Raw genomic sequence first — 17,240 nt, forward strand, 5'->3', positions numbered from 1 at the left:
TATATATTCTATATAATGGCAATAGACCAGTTAATCCTTCACTTTTCACTGGTTTGTAATCTAATTTAAGCACATTCTTTCCCTTTCAGATCCACTTTTTGATGATGTTGTTAACTGTCGTGGCAACGGCAATCGCTTTCATATTAAGCTTTGTGGCAGCAAATGGGTGGAGTGAAGTAAGTTTAGCTTTCCTTGATTTCTACAGCGCCTAGATCCCTGCTGAACAACTTACTTTGATGAAGGGTGATGAAGGAGGCTGATGAAAGAGCAGGGACTAATTTGCTACCCTTCTCCAAAGCAGACTGCCAGCAGCCTATAGCCAAAGCCAACAAGACATGCAACACACATACACTGTAAGACACCTCTGAGTTAGCAGCAGGGACCTACATGGTATATTGAGGGTGCAGAAAGTGTTGGATTTTTTTCAGCACAATCCTCTGCATATTTACTCATAAGCAAGCATGCTTCTGAACTGTTCATTGGGTAAAGGTAAAAGTAAAGGGGCCCCTGACCATTAGGTCCCGTCACAGACGACTCTGGGGTTGCGGCACTCATCTTGCTTTATTGGCAGAGGGAGCCATCGTACAGCTTCCGGGTCATGTGGCCAGCATGACTAAGCCGCTTCTGGCGAAACAGGGCAGCGCACGGAAACGCCATTTACCTTCCCGCCGGAGCGGTACCTATTTATCTACTTGCACTTTGACGTGCTTTCGAACTGCTAGGTGGGCAGGAGCTGGGACTGAACAACGGAAGCTCACCCCGTTGCGGGGATTCGAACCGCTGACCTTCTGATTGGCAAGCCCTAGGCTCTGTGGTTTAACCCACAGCATTGGGACTTACTCGTAATTGTGTTTTTTGTGATTGCAGTTTAAATTTGCCCAGAATAGATGTATATTAGACTTAATATCTAGATAGCACGCCCTGCAGTTATGCATTCTATGCCATTCATTCAAGTGGTTTTTTTTTTATATATATAAGAATTTGCTGGATATTTAATTACATTGGATTATTTAAATACGATCACTCGACCAAAATGTGCTTCTGCATCAACATTTCATCTCCTAATTCCCCTGTCCCCAGACTTTGATTAGTCTGCAATTAAGTATGGGCGGATGCACAGTTTTTGTTGTTTTTTGCTTGCATTGATTGGTAAGTCTATTCTGTCTGACGTCCATGCAGTGGTTGTTTTTTTTTTTTTAAGGAAACTTCATCTAAAAATGCCCCGGAAACAGCGGCATGATAAGAGATGCCAAACCTTCCTGAGTGACTGTACAGAGAAATAGCTGACTGACCACTTCTACTTATGGTCGGCAGCTACCTTTTCCGTTATACAATGACCGCTCCCCACATTAAATGGGGGGGCGCCCTTTGTGTGGTCGTGCACAGCCCCCTGGACCCTATGTGGCACCTTTAGCACAGGCTTGGCTTCGCCTTCCCCAGGTGGGAGACCTGGAGGTCTCCGCCTACCTCAGCCAGTTGCCCAATCCCACCTGGGGAGGCGTTGCCAAGGTGATTAGGCCAGGTAGGGGGAGGGACTACCTGCCCACACAATAGGGCGAGGATCTTACCTGGGAATTGTCAGTTGGGAATCGTCCGTTATACAATGTTCTTTGCCTCCCCAAGGTCCCTTTGCAAGGATATTGTACGCGAACAAGGATTTCCTACAAGAAGAATTAAGATGCAGCCTTTTCTAAAGGAGAGGTGGCTTCCGTAGCATTTGCAAAGCGTAAATAGGACTCATACCCTTTTCTCTCTGACAGAGTGCAGGAGCTCATGCTGTTATTGGATGCATTGTCACGATTCTCTCTTTGATTCAACCAGCCATAGCTTTTTTCCGACCATCTCTTCAAGATAACCGGTCAGTACATCAAATGTAATTAATGAGGTAAAAATAAATAAATGCTTCCTTGAATTGCAGAAGCATTATACGCTAAACGGGCAGAACAGTTACAGCTGGATGCTAGCTACTTCAGAACTGCCTGTGGAAGAGGAAAAATTTATTCATCATAAGATCTCAGCGAGGTTCGCAGAAGCTACCCTTTCCCATTATCATTTCAGAAGCACTGAAATTATAGGGTTTTCTTGATTTTTAATTGTGCTGAGCAAAATTGTAAATACAGACAAGTGTTATTTTTAGCCATTTATTTCTCATAGTCAGAGCTTTTTTTCAATCAGAGCTCACTGGAACGGAGTTCTGGCACCTTTTAGGGGTGTTCTGGCACCTGTTTTGTGAGCTACCTGCATGGCCACTGAGCAACCAAAACCATCAAATGCCAACAGTGCCCTTCAGCTCTCTATATTGGACAAACAGGACAATCTTTACGCCAAAGGATAAATGGACATAAATCGGACACCAGGAATCATAAAACAGAGAACCCAATAGGAGAACACTTCCATTTCCCAATATCTTAAAGTAGCTGTCTTATTGCAAAAGAATTTTAGAAATACACTTGAAAGAGAAGTTGCTGGGTTACAACTCATTACCAAACTAAAAACTATGGAGAGACCTGGTCTGAATAGAGATATTGGATTCATGTCCCGTTATACACACTAAAGCTAATTTTGGTCATCTATCCCTTCAAAAATCCCTTGCCCTTCCCTGTGGAACCAACTGCCATCATTAACAGTCATCAACAAGGTTGTAGCGACCTCCGTTTCAGAGTATCTGAAGAAATGTGTATACACACAAAAGCTCATGCCTAGAAAGCTTATACTTAGTTGGTCTTTAAGGTACTACTGGAATTATTTTTTATAATTTTGAGGGGGGGAATATTCTTTTAAAAACTGTCTTAAGACAAAAAGACTTGATTCTCTTAAGGGAGTTCTTTTTGGATCATCTTTTAATAATTTTTTTTCTTTCATCTTGTTATTTATTACAACCAAAACCAGTTCACAACCATATCTGGGATTAGGCAAAGCTAATGGGGCTGAAGGCAAGGCCTTGGCCCTTCTAGAACTAGATAACAATGAGATCCTGATTCCATAGCTCTGTGTTTTGCCAACTGTGCAGTGTGCCAGGAGTAGCAATGGAATTCCTGGCACAAGGCATGGATGGTGGCCAGCTTGCAAGATCTTTTTGGCACCCAATGTGGAAGGTGAATCTGAGTTGGGGAATCTGTGCGACCCTCCAGAAGTTCTTGGGCTCCAATTCCTATCATCCCCAGTCAGCATGGCCAGTGGTTAGGGATGATGGCAGTTGGGTGTCCAACCATGTCTACAGGGCCACAGGTTCTCCAGTCGTGTGATAGCTCTCTGTGTCTATGCATATGTATGTTGGGGAAGAGGGACTAGTAGGTGTCTTGCATGCTGTCTCCCTTACACTCTCCCTGTGAGATGTACTTTAAGTGGCTTTGAGTTACACAGCATTGTCAGAATCACTGCTGTGTAACTCAAGCCTTTTAGCTAGGCCCGCTGTTGTTGACTACATCCAGTGCCTTCTTGTTTTCTGGCTCACAGTAAAAACAAACCAACCCCTATTGCATTTGGGAAAGATAATGCTTTGCTCTGGTGCGGTGCCTTTAGGACTTACAGAAAACAAATCTGGAATGTGAATTGAATACACTGGTGTGCCTAAAAAGAGGCCTGCTGGAGCAGAATAAAGAGCCATCTCATTCATCATTGTGTTTCAAGCAGAGACCAGCCAGATACTTTATAGGAAGTCCTCAAGCAGAACTTGAAGGCACCAGCATTCGCTGCTGTTGCACCCCACCAATTTGTAGTCAGTGGCACATGCCCTCTGAAGATGTTTCAATAGGCTAACAGCAGCATGGCTGTGCTCCATTTCCCCCAGTGGTAGCCATAGGTGTGCTAGATGAGTTCTCCACCTCCTATTTAGTGGAACTGAACCTTACTGCCCTCTCAAAGTCTGCTCCGCCACGAGGAGAATGCAATGGACAGAGTAGGCATGATGTAACCAGCTGATGTTTACTCCTTGGGAGAGCAAAGATATCTAACAGTGTTTTGCATTGCACCAACAGGAGGTTTATTTTTAATTGGTTTCACATGCTAAACGCATTAGTCATCAAAGTTTTGGCAGGTAAGTGGATGGGTGCTTCTGTTGCAACTTACAAGTAGGATGCTCGATTCCCACTGTGGAAGGCAGTCTAGAAAGGCACAAGGCTAAGATGATGCTGCACAGAATGAGATGCCACCCACCTCAGTAAAATTAGGTCGGCAGCTGGAGTGGAATGTTAACACCCTAGTCCTCAGGACACATACTGAGAAACTCCAGCAATAGGTAGATACCTGGAACACAATAGCAGGTAATATACATAAGCAAAACTTGGCATGACTTAGCTCCAAACACTGTCTGTTCAAAATCAGGCTGCAGGGAATCTCTGTTTTTGTTTTGAACAAGAAAGATTCTAGCTTAGCATTGTCCAGAGAAACCTAAGTACAAGTGGGCCATTTCTGTTGCAAGGGCTCCAGGTTAACGTTTGCAAAAGTCAGACAGGACATACTGTATACCCATATTACAGAGATAATGGTATAACTGTATTTTTACTTCTTATTTTCTGGGAGTCCTGCAAATTCTGTAGACTGGGGAGGAATCTTCAGACTGTGGAAAGGCCTGACAGTTTTAAGTGGTCAAAAAACCCCAATGTATGTTTATAAGGCAGTATTCAACTCACTCTTCGCCTGTGTAGAAGACCTTTTGCTTGTACAAGGCTTGTGTCCTTTCTTGTTAATGTGCCTCCTAATTTTGTTCTGGAGTTTTCTCACAATGCCCCCCCAGCAGATTTGGGGAGGGTGCAGGGCATGCACAGAGAGAGATGGAAACATTTCCATTGTGCAAGCGGAAGTCGGAGCACGACCCAAAATATAAAAATTCAAGGAGGCAGGATTTCAGGGACACTTTATGAACCCGGTTGGGGTGGTGATAAAACTTCTCCTGTACCATTTGCGTCCTGTAGCTGGGGGACGAAATGCATTGAATATTACGCCTAGATTTTTTTATTAAAAATAACCAGCCAGTGTGTCTCCAACAGGCTATTTTTCCACATGCGTTTGTAGGTATCAGATGCTGTGGCATCAGTGTTCCTCATTCATGCAACAATGTTCACACAATGTCGTGGATGCCAATATGCCGCCCCTAAATCCCCCCCTCCTATTTGATTCAGATTTTATCTTTGCGAGGAAAATTTGATGTTAAAAACAACAATGTCCCAACCCTGTTGCTAAAGCAACCTCTTTGTGGTGTTAAGTTTCCATTTGGAAGCACCAGATCATAGAAAGGTCTAATGCCTCGCCTCTTCCTCCTTTAGTTGCCGCCATATTTCTGGGACTGCAGATGCTCAGCAGCTCTCCTAGCCAATGGATGGTTAAAACAATGGGAGGCTTTGTGGCCTGGGAATTCTTAGCTGCTATCCTGTTGGATGTAACTCTGTGGTTGAAAAAGAAAGGTGAAGCTTGATTCGGATCTATGTATAAAAAGCTTTTCTTAACAAAGCACGCAAGTAGGAATTAATAACATTCCTGTTTTTTGTTTTGCTTTGTGCTTTACAGAAATGTATGAAGATTCAAACACCAAGGTAATCTTTTTGTTCTTGCAGTCATTATCAGTGTTTTGTTTTCTTAGATTTCTACTTGAGTGGAAGCTCTAAACCAGAAGGTTATTGGGAAAACCAAACAATATTGAAAATGTTGCTAGCTAACTCTATGTATGGGGTTCCGATCCTCCTCCGCCCCACTTTAAGGAACCCTCCAGGCATTATTTTTATTATGCATGTATTATGATTTGTGCTCAAGAGAGTATTGGAGTGCTTATATGTGCACCTGCAAAAGTTTGGAGGCAGTTATACTACTTTGTTTCCAGTCGGTGTGCATCCTGTAACTTCCTGTTGAAACCTTGCAATCACAAATATTCTGGCATTTATTTATTTATTTGGCCTGCTTTTGTTTGGCTATAGCACATGAGTGCCCTTCCAGACAGCAAGAATCCAACAACATTGGGGCAGCATCACAGAAAAACTAATAATGTGGAATGGCATGTGGACAGTCCAGTATAAACCCACCACTAATGCAGTATTATTGCATCAATGGCATTTTGCAGAATAATACCCCCCCCCAAAAAAAGTCTGGAGGAAGCCTAAAAAAGCTAAGTTGCTTCAGGAAGGGGGCAGGTGGTGTTGACAAACTTGCCAGGCCACAGTTATTAGGTCTTCTCTCTTTTTTATGAACATCGATGAGCCGTTCAAAAGGAATACAGTGGTACCTCGGGTTACAGACGCTTCAGGTTACAGACTCTGCTAACCCAGAAATAGTACCTTGGGTTAAGAACTTCAGGATGAGAACAGAAATCGCACAGCAGTGGTGCAGCGGCAGCAAGAGGGCCCCATTAGTTAAGTGGTGCTTCAGGTTAAGAACAGTTTCAGATTAAGAACGGACCTCCAGAATGAATTACGTTCTTAACCTGAGGTACCACTGTATAGTGAACAGATCTTTCTCATGGAATATCTCAAACTGTATATCACATAGAGATTGTGATTAAGCTGCGTACAAACTGCGGAAATAAAATTCAAAAACGTATAACTGTTAAGCAGAATTTTCATTGTTTTAATTTTGTTTCCTTTCTAGGTGAAAAGTGAAGTGATACTGCTGCTGTTGTACCTGTGTGGCAACCTGGCATTTTTAATAGCTCTGCTTATAGGTATTGGAAGTTCTTAAAATCGGTTTCCCGTTTGGAGGAAGAATGAAAATCGCTTCTGCTCTTTTTCTACCCAGACAGAAATTTCCGACCTCCTCTGTGCAATTGTCTACCTGGATGTACCAACTACTTGTTGAAAGGCATCAACACTGATCATGAAAGTTGTCTGATAATGATTCTGAAGGAAACTAATTTACAAATGAAGCCAAATACAGTGGTGCCCCGCAAGACGAATGCCTTGCAAGACGGAAAACTCGCTAGACGAAAGAGTTTTCCGTTTTGGAGGTGCTTCGCAAAACGAATTCCCTATGGGCTTGCTTCGCAAGACGACAATGTCTTGCGAGTTCCTGCTGGTTTTTTTTCCCTTCCCCCCCTTTTTCTAAGCCATTAAGCCGCTTATCAGCTGATCCGATCAGCAGATAAGCTGCTAAAAGCCGCTAATAGCGCTAATCCGCTAATCCTTCAATGGGCTTGCTTCGCAAGACGAAAAAACCGCTAGACGAAGAGAATCACAGAACGGATTCTTTTCGTCTTGCGAGGCACCACTGTATGGCAGATCCCAAGTGCGTGAGTGTGTTGACATGAAATGCATCTTCAGTCCTGACCATGTTTGACGTACCGGATTTGGATATTGGTAGGGTTTCTTTTTCAAGCCATGGCAAGAGAAACTCCCCCCCCCCTTCTTTTATGATGCCATCTTAATCAGTTATTCTGTTACTTTAAATTTAAGGCTGGATTTACAATTTCACTCTCAGACAAATTCTAAGTACTACAGTATTCCCCTTAACTTGACAAATGCAAGTACAATCAACACGCTCTTTCTACCACGCTGAGGCTGCAACCCTGCAAACATTTATTTGCAAGTAAACCCTACTGGCTGCTTTGGAATGCATGTCTGATTAAGACTGCAGTGCCTGTGTGGTCAGCTGCATGGAGATAAACACAGATCTCTCGCCTCTGCAGACTGCTCCATTCATTTCAGAGGAAGAACACAATCTGTGGTCACATTTCTTGACATGAGTTGTGCTAGGGAGCTCTTTCATCAGTGAACAATTACTGGGGCATGGCATATATTTAATTATGACAACCCCCAAATTAATCACATTACTCTCTTAATGTTTTCTCCCAGGGTTTTGCTGTCCTTAAATTACTGATCTAGTCCAGCAGCCATTGGCAAGACCTCGGATCGTCCCAAGCTGCAAATGTTTTGTCACATTTTACAACTCTGTGCCAGTGTTCAAAAACCGTTAGCAATAGAAAGATGTCTCACATGTAACACTAATCATGATAGCTGTCGAAGCACAGATTTATGAATTTAGAATCCATTTGGCTCTGCAATCTAAATGCAATACTGGCTGGCTGCCCCTTACCTGAGCCTCGTTCTCTCTTCTTCATCCTCTTCCTTGCTGCTTGCTCATTCCAGCCATCCAGCACAGAAGAGAGGACTTCTTCTTTTTGCCTCCCACATGCCTGCAATGTGTTATTTGCCTTCAATCTGCAATCCTCAACAATGTCCAAGGGGAATTTTGTGGTCTACCTCCACAAGATAGCACTTGCTGTTTAGCCTCACCGCCCCCCCACCTGTCTCTGAATACATAGAACCATAAAATTGTAGAGATGGAAGGGACCCTGAGAATCATCCAGTCCAACCCCCTGCGATGCAGGAATGTGCAACTGTCCCATACGGGGATCAAACATGCGACCTTGGAGTTATCAGCACCACATTCTAACTGATTGAGCTACCCATCCTATTCTCTTCTTGGCAACAGTGGCCAGAAAGAGGGGAGGAGAGCTCCATTTCCCCCCTGGGTTGTTGACAGCCCCAGTGGGAACGGTCCATTTGGCTATGTAGACCTTGGCCTGGTATAGCATGTTAATTCTTACGTCTGTAATAATCCAGAGCAAAACACCAGCATCAATGTTATGATCAACTTTTGTATTATTATTCATATGCTGATTTTAAAATATTCCTTTTGTACTGTTCAGATTTTATATGATTAAATGCAATTCTTTTTGCATCTGTTGAAATAAAAGTCTCGTTGAGCGACAAGTGGCATTCTCTCTTGCAAATGCAAGCAGGTCTTCTGTTTTCCTACAACTTCCCTACACAAACAGCTCAGAGAAGCTCAGGAAGCTTGGTTATAACTCTTTAGGATTTGGAGAGTTGCTGCCCAAGATGTTTGGTATCTGATGCAAAGAATAAGAAGGAGCCCCTTCCTGGTCCATATACAGATTGCAACCCAACCAGCCATTGAATCTTAACTTCAGCACTGAGATCAACACTTGAGGCCAGCAGCCTAGTTTAGGGGGCACAGTTCAAGGTGCTTGGGGGCAGTGGTTGGAGCTATTATTGTTACCCAATTCCCCCACCAAGCACATCCATCGCTGCACTCTGCCTAATAGTAGGGTCAGCCCAGTCAAGGCTGTAAGGGCAGGTGGGACAACTGGAATCCTTCCTCTCATTCTCACCCAAGTTGCTATGGAGGAGAGAAGGGAAAATAGCAGGAACTTTCCATCTCTTCTTTCCATAGCAGTAGTTCACTATTACAGTGGTACCTCTGGATGCAAACGGGATCCATTCCGGAGCCCTGTTCACATCCTGAAGCGAATGCAACCCGTGTGTGCTCAGGTCGCGATTCGCCACTTCTGTGCATGCATGTGACGTCATTTTGAGCGTTTGTGCGAGCGGCAAAACCCGGAAGTAATGCATTCCGTTACTTCCGGGTCACCGCGGAGTGCAACCTGAAAATGCTCAACCTGAAGCAACTTTAACCTGAGGTATGACTGTATTTATTTATTATTTTATAAATATTAATTATTAAAATCCAATATAAACCACATTTTACCAATGTCAAATTACAATTCAAATTCAAATATATATCAATTATAAAGCCAATTATACATTTTGTACGACTTCCTGCGTGCTAGATTTCAAGGTGAGATGATTTTATTTCATCCTGCTTCCGAGTCTTAATTAATCCAATTACATTCAGTTTTGATCTTAATCCCTTATTGACAGCTACAGAGTTTTTGACTTCCATTCAAATGAACACATTCAACAATTCCTCCCCCGCAAGAGGAGTTCTATATCCCATATATTTCCTGTGTGTGGTGTTGATCTTACCCATATTGTTTCTTCATTCTTCACTATTTTTTAAACCTGTTTTCCCAGGTTAAATATATAAAGCTGTGAGAAGGGGGAGCCAGTATTGACTACGAAGGGACAAGCCTGGAAACGAAAGTGATTTTTTATTATTCTCTTCTGTTTTGTAGCCTTTGTTGTATAGGGCTGGGAAAGACTCGCCGGCCGTCCCACCATTCCTTGGAGGACTACTAAAAGTCAGTGCAGCAACACTGGGCCTTGGTGGGCCAGTGATCTGATAATATAGAATTGTAAGGGACCGTGAGGGTCATTATTCCAATCCCTGCAATGCAGGAATCGTTTTGCCCAACGTGGCGCTCGAACCCAGGACTCTGAGATTCAGAGTCTTATGCTCTGCTGTCTGAGCTATCCCACAGGATATAAGGCAACTTGATCTGCTAATCTCTAGAGCAGTGTTTCCCAACCTTTTTTGGGCAAAGGCACACTTGTTTGATGAAAAAAATCTCGAGGCACACCACCATTACAGCCCCGTGACGTCAGCGCGCAGCGTCACGCCGGGAGGGACGCACGAAAGTGTAAGTTTCAATTTTTTTCCCTCCCCCTTGCCAGGGAACCTCCAAGCTTTGGGGGTGGGGGGGGAGGAGGCAGCAAAGCGAGGCAGGAAGGAAGGAGAGCGCGGCTTGGCTGGGTGAGCTTTGGCAGGGGCAGGGAATGAGAGCTGCAAGGCGGGCGCTGCGGACGGAGGCGCTGCCCGCCGAGCTCGCAGGCAGCCAGGCAGGCAGACGGCGAGAGCCCCGCGCTGGGCGGCCTCTCCTCGCCGCCCCGCCTCTCGCCGCCCGACTCGCCCGCCTCCCTCCAGGCAACATCTCGCGGCACACCAGGCAACATCTCGCGGCACACTAGTGTGCCGCGGAACAGTGGTTGGGAAACACTGCTCTAGAGAACCACAGCACATCCTTGATGAGGGAGGAAATGGACAAACCCTGAAATAGGATGAAGATTCCTACACTGTGCATCACTGTGCGTCACTTCTCTTCCTCTGTTGGTAAGACAGGAGACCCCTTTCATAATTTGCCATCCATCCATGGCCATTAAAAAGCTAACACAATAATGATTATAGGTATTCGCTATTGTTTGTACTAATCATTGTTGCCTCATTGCATAGCTTGCTGGCAACCTCACATCCTCCAGGCCAAGGAAGTAGTAATTGCTGGCATTCATGTGTTAAATACAGATAATTAGCAATCTGTTATAATCCTCTGACAGAAGGAGCTCTCCTCTTAAAGTATCTACATTTTGGGCTTCAGATTATGTTAAATCTGGTCAACAATATCATGAGCACAAAACAAACTGTTGATGTATTATGTGCTCTTTTCTGCAGCTACAGAGAACTTTATACGAGCTCACAATGTTATTATTTCTCCCTCCGCTGTCCCTGCGAAACCTCTCTCGTATGGAGTTGCTCTTAGTCAGTACCTTATTTTCTTGCCATTTCTTTCATTTCCTCAGATGTACTGAGACTTTTGATATCTGGAAAACAGAAAATCAGTACTGTACAATGAGAACAGCAATATTCAAATTATTGGTAGTGGAGAGAATCGAAGAATTGTAGAGATGGAAGGGACCCTGAGAGTCATCTGGCCCAACAAACTGCAATGCAGGGAAATGCCTCTGACAACCTGAGACAGGTTGAGAGTGTAGGGATCTTGGAGTTACTAGTTCCAGCATCCAGAGCTGGACCAGCAGGATAATGTGTAGGGAAGTTTTCAGTCTTTGATGTTTTATTATATTTGTTGGAAACTGGGCAGAGTGGCTGCAGCAATCCAATCAGATGGCCTGGTTAGGTAAAGGTAAAGGGACCATTAGGTCCAGTTGTGACCGACTCTGGGGTTGCGGCGCTCATCTTGTTTTATTGACTGAGGGAGCAGGCGTACAGCTTCCGGGTCATGTGGCCAGCATGACTAAGCCGCTTCTGGCGAACCAGAGCAGCGCACAGAAACGCCATTTACCTTCCCGCCAGAGCGGTACCTATTTATCTACTTGCACTTTGACATGCTTTCGAACTGCTAGGTTGGCGGCAGCAGCAGGGATCGAGCAACAGGAGCTCACCCTGTCGCGGGGATTCGAACCACCAACCTTCTGATCGGCAAGTCCTAGGCTCTGTGGTTTAACCCACAGCGCCACCCGCGGCCTGGTTACAAAGAATAAAAATACAACCATCATCATCATTAACCCATCCTTCTTGATACAGCAAATGTAGGGCATCCCACAGGACAGAGGGTTGCTGCTGTCGCAGGAACGTTAGGGATTCACATGCCAGTCTCTGAGTCTGTCACCTCTGCAGCAGGAAAACTTTTGTTGGAAAAAAAATCCAAAATATTATCAAAGACCAAATCACTGTAATAATGTCTCATCGTATCCCGCTTGGTGGAACGGAGGACTGCATTCATCTATTTTTGCAGCTGCCCCATGCTAAAGATGGCCAGCAGGACCCCAGAGAACATTTTCTGCAGGGTCGGGGTGTCTCAGGGAGCCCAGCACCCCAATAAAAGAAATGGCAAATAATGTTATACTGAGGAGGAGAAGAAGGCTATGCCCCTTGGATGGTATCCAACATTACACGACTGGACCTCCCCTTCTTTTCCTCCTGAGGAAATAAAGAATGCCTTGGGAGTGAACATTGACCCATACTACTGAAATTATCTACAGTGGTACCTCGCAAGACGAATGCCTCGCAAGACGAAAGAGTTTTTCGTTTTTTGAGTTGCTTCGCAAGACGAATTTACCTATGGGCTTGCTTTGCAAGACGAAAAACGAAAACGTCTTGCAAGTTTGTTTCCTTTTTCTTAAAACCATTAATACCCAGGGTGCATTGCTTGAAGAGGTGCAGTTGCGACTTGACTTCGAGGAGCAACTCATAGCACGCGGTGTGGTAGCCTTTTTTGAGGTTTTTGAAGACTTTGGTGATTTGAAGACAGTGGTGCTTCGCAAGACGAAAAATTCGCAAGACGAAAAAACTCGCAGAATGAATTAATTTCGTCTTGCGAGGCACCACTGTACATCCACAGGTTAATCCTGTTCAAAGTTTGAATGAGCATTTTTGCTGATGTAGGCCTCACATTCTCACTGAAAACTATTCAAAACAAGAAGCAGGAGCAGCGCTGTGTTAAAAATTGATTTAATGGCAGGGTTAGTTACAATTGGCCAGTTCTGACTAGGAAGTCAAACTGGGTTCTTTCAGTCAGCTTTGTAATCTTACCAATGCATTCATAACCCTATATTAATAATCCACATCTTTATAAGAAGCAACTGGATGACTCTATTGAAACAACAGCTGTTGATCCGTGCTGTAACTTAACATAAACTTGTGTAATACAGCACAATTTGCTTGGGCTTCCTTGTGTTTCCAAGCCGCACCTCTTGGCAGTCATGTCTTAAAATTAAGACATAGTGACGCTTGGCTGGACATGCCTCAAAGCACTTTCAATGAAACTGATTTCGGAGCCAGCAGAGCACAGGCTGAATTTCAGGATAAAAATGACAGAAAGCCAAGTTGCCCTGTGTTGTTCCTTTGGAAACAATGATCTGGTATCACCTGAGCGATTGCAGCACAGGATGGCAAGTGATGGAGAGATAATAGGTTTTGTACACAGTGGCCACACACCCAGCTCTTCTCCTTCTGCAGGGTTGGCAAGTAAGTCATCTTGCCTCCAAGAGTCCTGCTTGCGCAGCACAGAGGCAACCTCCCCACTTAACAGGGAGGAGGACATCTACTCTACTTATGTGTCAAGGCTTACCTTCCGCCTCTCTGTAGATAACAGCACAAAGCGAAAGCAGTCTTTTGCAGCAACAGAGAGCTTTATTGAACACAGCACAAACATTCAGCATCCATTTTTGCCGTGCAGGTGCTCCCAGTTGAGTTCCTCCCACTTCCCTCTAGTTGCTTCCGTCTTCCCATCTCCTCACCACGTGATCCCTCCACCACTGATCCTTCTGAGAGGCTGCCCTATCCAGACACCTGGCTCTCAGGCTCATGGCATGCACACTTTCTAGTGAGGGAGAATCAACCATCTCTCTCTCTTCCTGTTCCTCTTCCCTTGCTTGCTCTTCTCCCAGCTCAGTTCCCAAACTGTGTCCTTCCACAAACCATTGCTCTAGGTCGATACTATCCTCCTGCTCCAGAGGAGCTTCAGGATTAGGCCCTTGAGCAGAGGGAGAGGGGGGCTCCCACCATTCTTCCTCAGAGCAATACCCTTTAGTCTGGTTCCTGACATCATGGGATGAGGCATCCAGCTTACTTAGTTATGATGATGTCACATGAAGGTCATACTCTTGACTTGGCTTTTTTTTCCAACCGGAACTTGCCGGAACTCAGTTCCAGCACCTCTCAGCTGGGCGCCATTGGCATTCTAAAAGAATAAGGGAGGTGATCATGGTGAGTTCCGGCACCACTTTTTCTAGAAAAATAGCACTGCTCATAAGGTCCAACTTGCAAAAGCCCAAGTACATGGAATAATAATTTTATTTATGCCCCACCCTCCCCGGCCAGAGCTGGGCTCAGGGCGGCTAACACCAGTAAAATTACAGTAAAAACATAATGTGCGGGGAAAACAATTTAAAATGCAGCCTCATTTTAATAATAGCCCATAGATCAAAACCATAAGGGAAGGGAAACATAAGGGTCAGTCTGAGTCCAAACCAAAGGCCAGGTGGAATAGTTCTGTCTTGCAGGCCCTGCGGAAAGATGTCAAGTCCAGCAGGGCCCTAGTCTCTTCTGACAAAGTGTTCCACCAAGTCAGGGCCAGTACAGAAAAGGCCCTGGCCCTAGTTTAGACCAATCTAACCACCTTGCGACTTGGGACCTCCAAAATGTTGTCATTTGTGGGCCTTAAGGTCCTCTGCGGGGCATACCAGGAGAGGCGGCCCCGTAGGTACGTGGGTCCATGGGCTTCTGCAAGTTTGTTATATATATATTTTGCACAGGGTTTACAGGGTGTTAGGGGAGGGGTAGTAACTCTAGTGGAGGGCACGTCATACTCCTTCTGGGGTAGTTTGTTCACCTATGGTCCCCATTCATCTTTCACTTGTGGCTCCTAGAAGCTGTCAGAATGGGACAGTGGCCACACCCTGGGAAACAGCTTTGACTCCATCTAAATCAGATGAGGTAGCCAATGGGTTAGGGACTTGGTGAGTTAGGGACTTTCCTTGCATGCGTAAACAGGATCTGGCAGATTGAGCAAACCACTAGGAGGCCCAACAGTCAAGAAAGCAGTTTCTGCATGTGCTGTAGGGGGAAGTGATGTGGCTCGTCAACCTGGGAAGATAGCCCATCTAGGAGAAGGAAAACTGACCCTAAACCTCCACTGCCTTTTGGCATATCTTCAGAAGAGGAATAACCCACAGGGTACATCGCTTATGTGTTTGGGGAAGGTGTTGACTGCTCTGGCTAACAGCTGCTATAGCAACTTACGAACTGATGTCAGCAACACTTGTCTTCTGTAAGTGCTAAGTAAGTCATCCCTGTTAAAATTATGATGCATCCTTGAAGCTCACAGGCACCCATTGAAGAGGAAATACTTATGACTTTATGTGCACATGATTGCAGCAGGTAGAGCTCTTGCAACATTTCCTAGAAAAGGCGATCCTGGTTCCTTCCTTTCAGCAGAACTGTCCCTTATGTTTCAAAAAGGTTTCTTTGTACTTGAAGAAACAAAGCTTATCCAGTAGAGTTCATTCAGCTAGGAACACGACACAGACTCACTCTTCTCCCAACCTGCTGTCTTCCAGATGTTTTGGACCACAACTCCCATTTTCCCTGGCTGGGGCTGATGGGAGTTGGATTCTGACAACAGCTGAAGGGCATCAGGTTGGAGACACGGTCATTTTGGGAGCATGGGAAAGCTGACATTTAAAGGAAAGTGAGAAGTAACATGGTCTCTGCTTCATCAAAAGAAACCTGTAGGCTTTGATCCAGAAACACACAAATCTTCACACACTGCAGCTAGGGTTAGAATCATAGAGTTGGAAGAGACCACAAGGGCCATCGAGTCCAACCCCCTGCCAAGCAGGAAACACCATCAGAGCACTCCTGACATATGGTTGTCAAGCCTCTGCTTAAAGACCTCCAAAGAAGGAGACTCCACCACACTCCTTGGCAGCAAATTCCACTGTCAAACAGCTCTGTTGCTGTTCCAATTCAAGCCAGGTCAGGAGAAAGGCACCAACCTGCTCTTTTGAGGAACGAAAGACTACAGAGACTAAATCCAATTCCCAAACAGCTGAATGGCATTGCTGCCAATATTCTCTTACCAGGATTATGTAGGCTGAGCTGCAAAAAACAGTGTCCCCTCCCACAGCCATTCCTGGGTGGGCTCACTGTTTTTAGGAAGCTCACTTCACACATCAAACTCCATTTTGTAGCTACACACCCCTAAGGTATTTACCACAAGCTCAAAATAACCATATGCTGCAAAGCTGTTTTATACCGGCCACATGATTTACACCTGTGCACAACCCCAAAAGTATGAGTGGATTGTGGATACAAAACCCCCCCCAACAACAACACTTGAGTAAAATGTGAGAATTAGGGTCAAACCAGACATTGGAAGAGATGTAGATTAGTTCCTGTGGTGTCCCTTCCTTGTAACACCTGACAGAAAATGGCACAGATTAGTAGTAAATGTTGTATTTATTCACATCCTGCCTTTTTCCCTGTCAGGGACTCAAGGTGGCTTACAGCTAAAATAGAAACAGCTTTAAAGTTGTCAGTTTTGGGGTACAGGTTTGCTCTATTTCCCCACTGTGAGGAGAAAGACTTTGGGAAGTTGAAAACAACATAACAAACCTGAAGCTTTGATTTGGCAAACTGTTACAACTTTAAGCAGCAAATTTAAGAAGCAATTTTAAATATCAACCTTTGCAGATCACAGAAGGAAGGAAAGTGTCTTCATGGTCAGGGAAAGAATGACTACTGCCATAGATGATTTCATTTGCCATGTGGTAATTTCTGAGGTGGAGGCTGAGGTGTCATTAATGGGCTGTTCTCCATCCTCTGCCTTGCGACAGGTTGAGCCACCCAGTTCTTCCCTGCTATTTGTTACATTGCTCTCAGAGTCCTACACTACAAGGTTGCAGGACAGAGCCACAAGTACCAAGGCTGACCAGAAACAGGATTATTAAGGTAGGTTGCTGGAATTCTAAACAGTTTCCCCTTGTACCATTGATTTTCATAGACACTGAATTGTACTTAATGGAATGTCTTGACTGAAATGTTTTCAACTGGAGAATAAAGCCAGGCTTTGATATTGAACCCCAATAGGTGGACCCAAACTGGCTTGTTCGGGTTGTATTTTATTCAGAAAGTAAAGTTTGGGATGGAAAAGTGACATAACTGAGTGCATGTTTAAGGTATTTGTTGTTACTATTAACTGAGGGGTTAAACCGAGATGTTGAGGATCAAGTAGCTGAGAAAAGTTAATGCAGATAATGCAG

The 17,240-nt window shown here is 44.6% G+C and overlaps 3 protein-coding genes across 11 annotated transcripts in view; all 3 read left to right on the plus strand.

Moving 5' to 3' along the window:
* LOC310710285 (putative ferric-chelate reductase 1) overlaps positions 1–8,696 on the plus strand; it is a 29,233-nt gene extending 20,537 nt beyond the window's left edge. The window contains exons 12-18 of one of the 3 annotated variants that reach the window (XM_083511128.1): positions 90–176; positions 1,761–1,858; positions 3,978–4,036; positions 5,265–5,402; positions 5,506–5,531; positions 6,577–6,863; positions 7,203–8,696. In XM_083511128.1, coding sequence (XP_083367254.1) covers positions 90–176; positions 1,761–1,858; positions 3,978–4,036; positions 5,265–5,402; positions 5,506–5,531; positions 6,577–6,666 — 498 coding nt within the window. In that variant the 3' untranslated portion in view covers positions 6,667–6,863; positions 7,203–8,696. The remainder of the gene's footprint in view (positions 1–89; positions 177–1,760; positions 1,859–3,977; positions 4,037–5,264; positions 5,403–5,505; positions 5,532–6,576; positions 6,864–7,202) is intronic. The other 2 variants (XM_083511127.1, XM_083511129.1) reach the window with 2 other exon arrangements.
* LOC310710274 (uncharacterized protein) overlaps positions 1–17,240 on the plus strand; it is a 982,430-nt gene that overhangs the window by 724,510 nt on the left and 240,680 nt on the right. The gene's annotated exons all lie outside the window — the stretch shown is intronic.
* Positions 16,780–17,240, plus strand: part of LOC310709272 (uncharacterized protein) — a 29,879-nt gene continuing 29,418 nt past the window's right edge. For all 7 annotated transcript variants that reach the window (XM_083508645.1, XM_083508644.1, XM_083508646.1 and 4 more), the window contains exon 1: positions 16,780–16,929. The gene's annotated coding sequence lies outside the window, so the exon portion shown is untranslated. The remainder of the gene's footprint in view (positions 16,930–17,240) is intronic.

The sequence above is a fragment of the Podarcis liolepis genome (genome assembly GCF_965112155.1).
Source record: "Podarcis liolepis genome assembly, chromosome: 6".
NCBI lineage: Eukaryota > Metazoa > Chordata > Lepidosauria > Squamata > Lacertidae > Podarcis > Podarcis liolepis.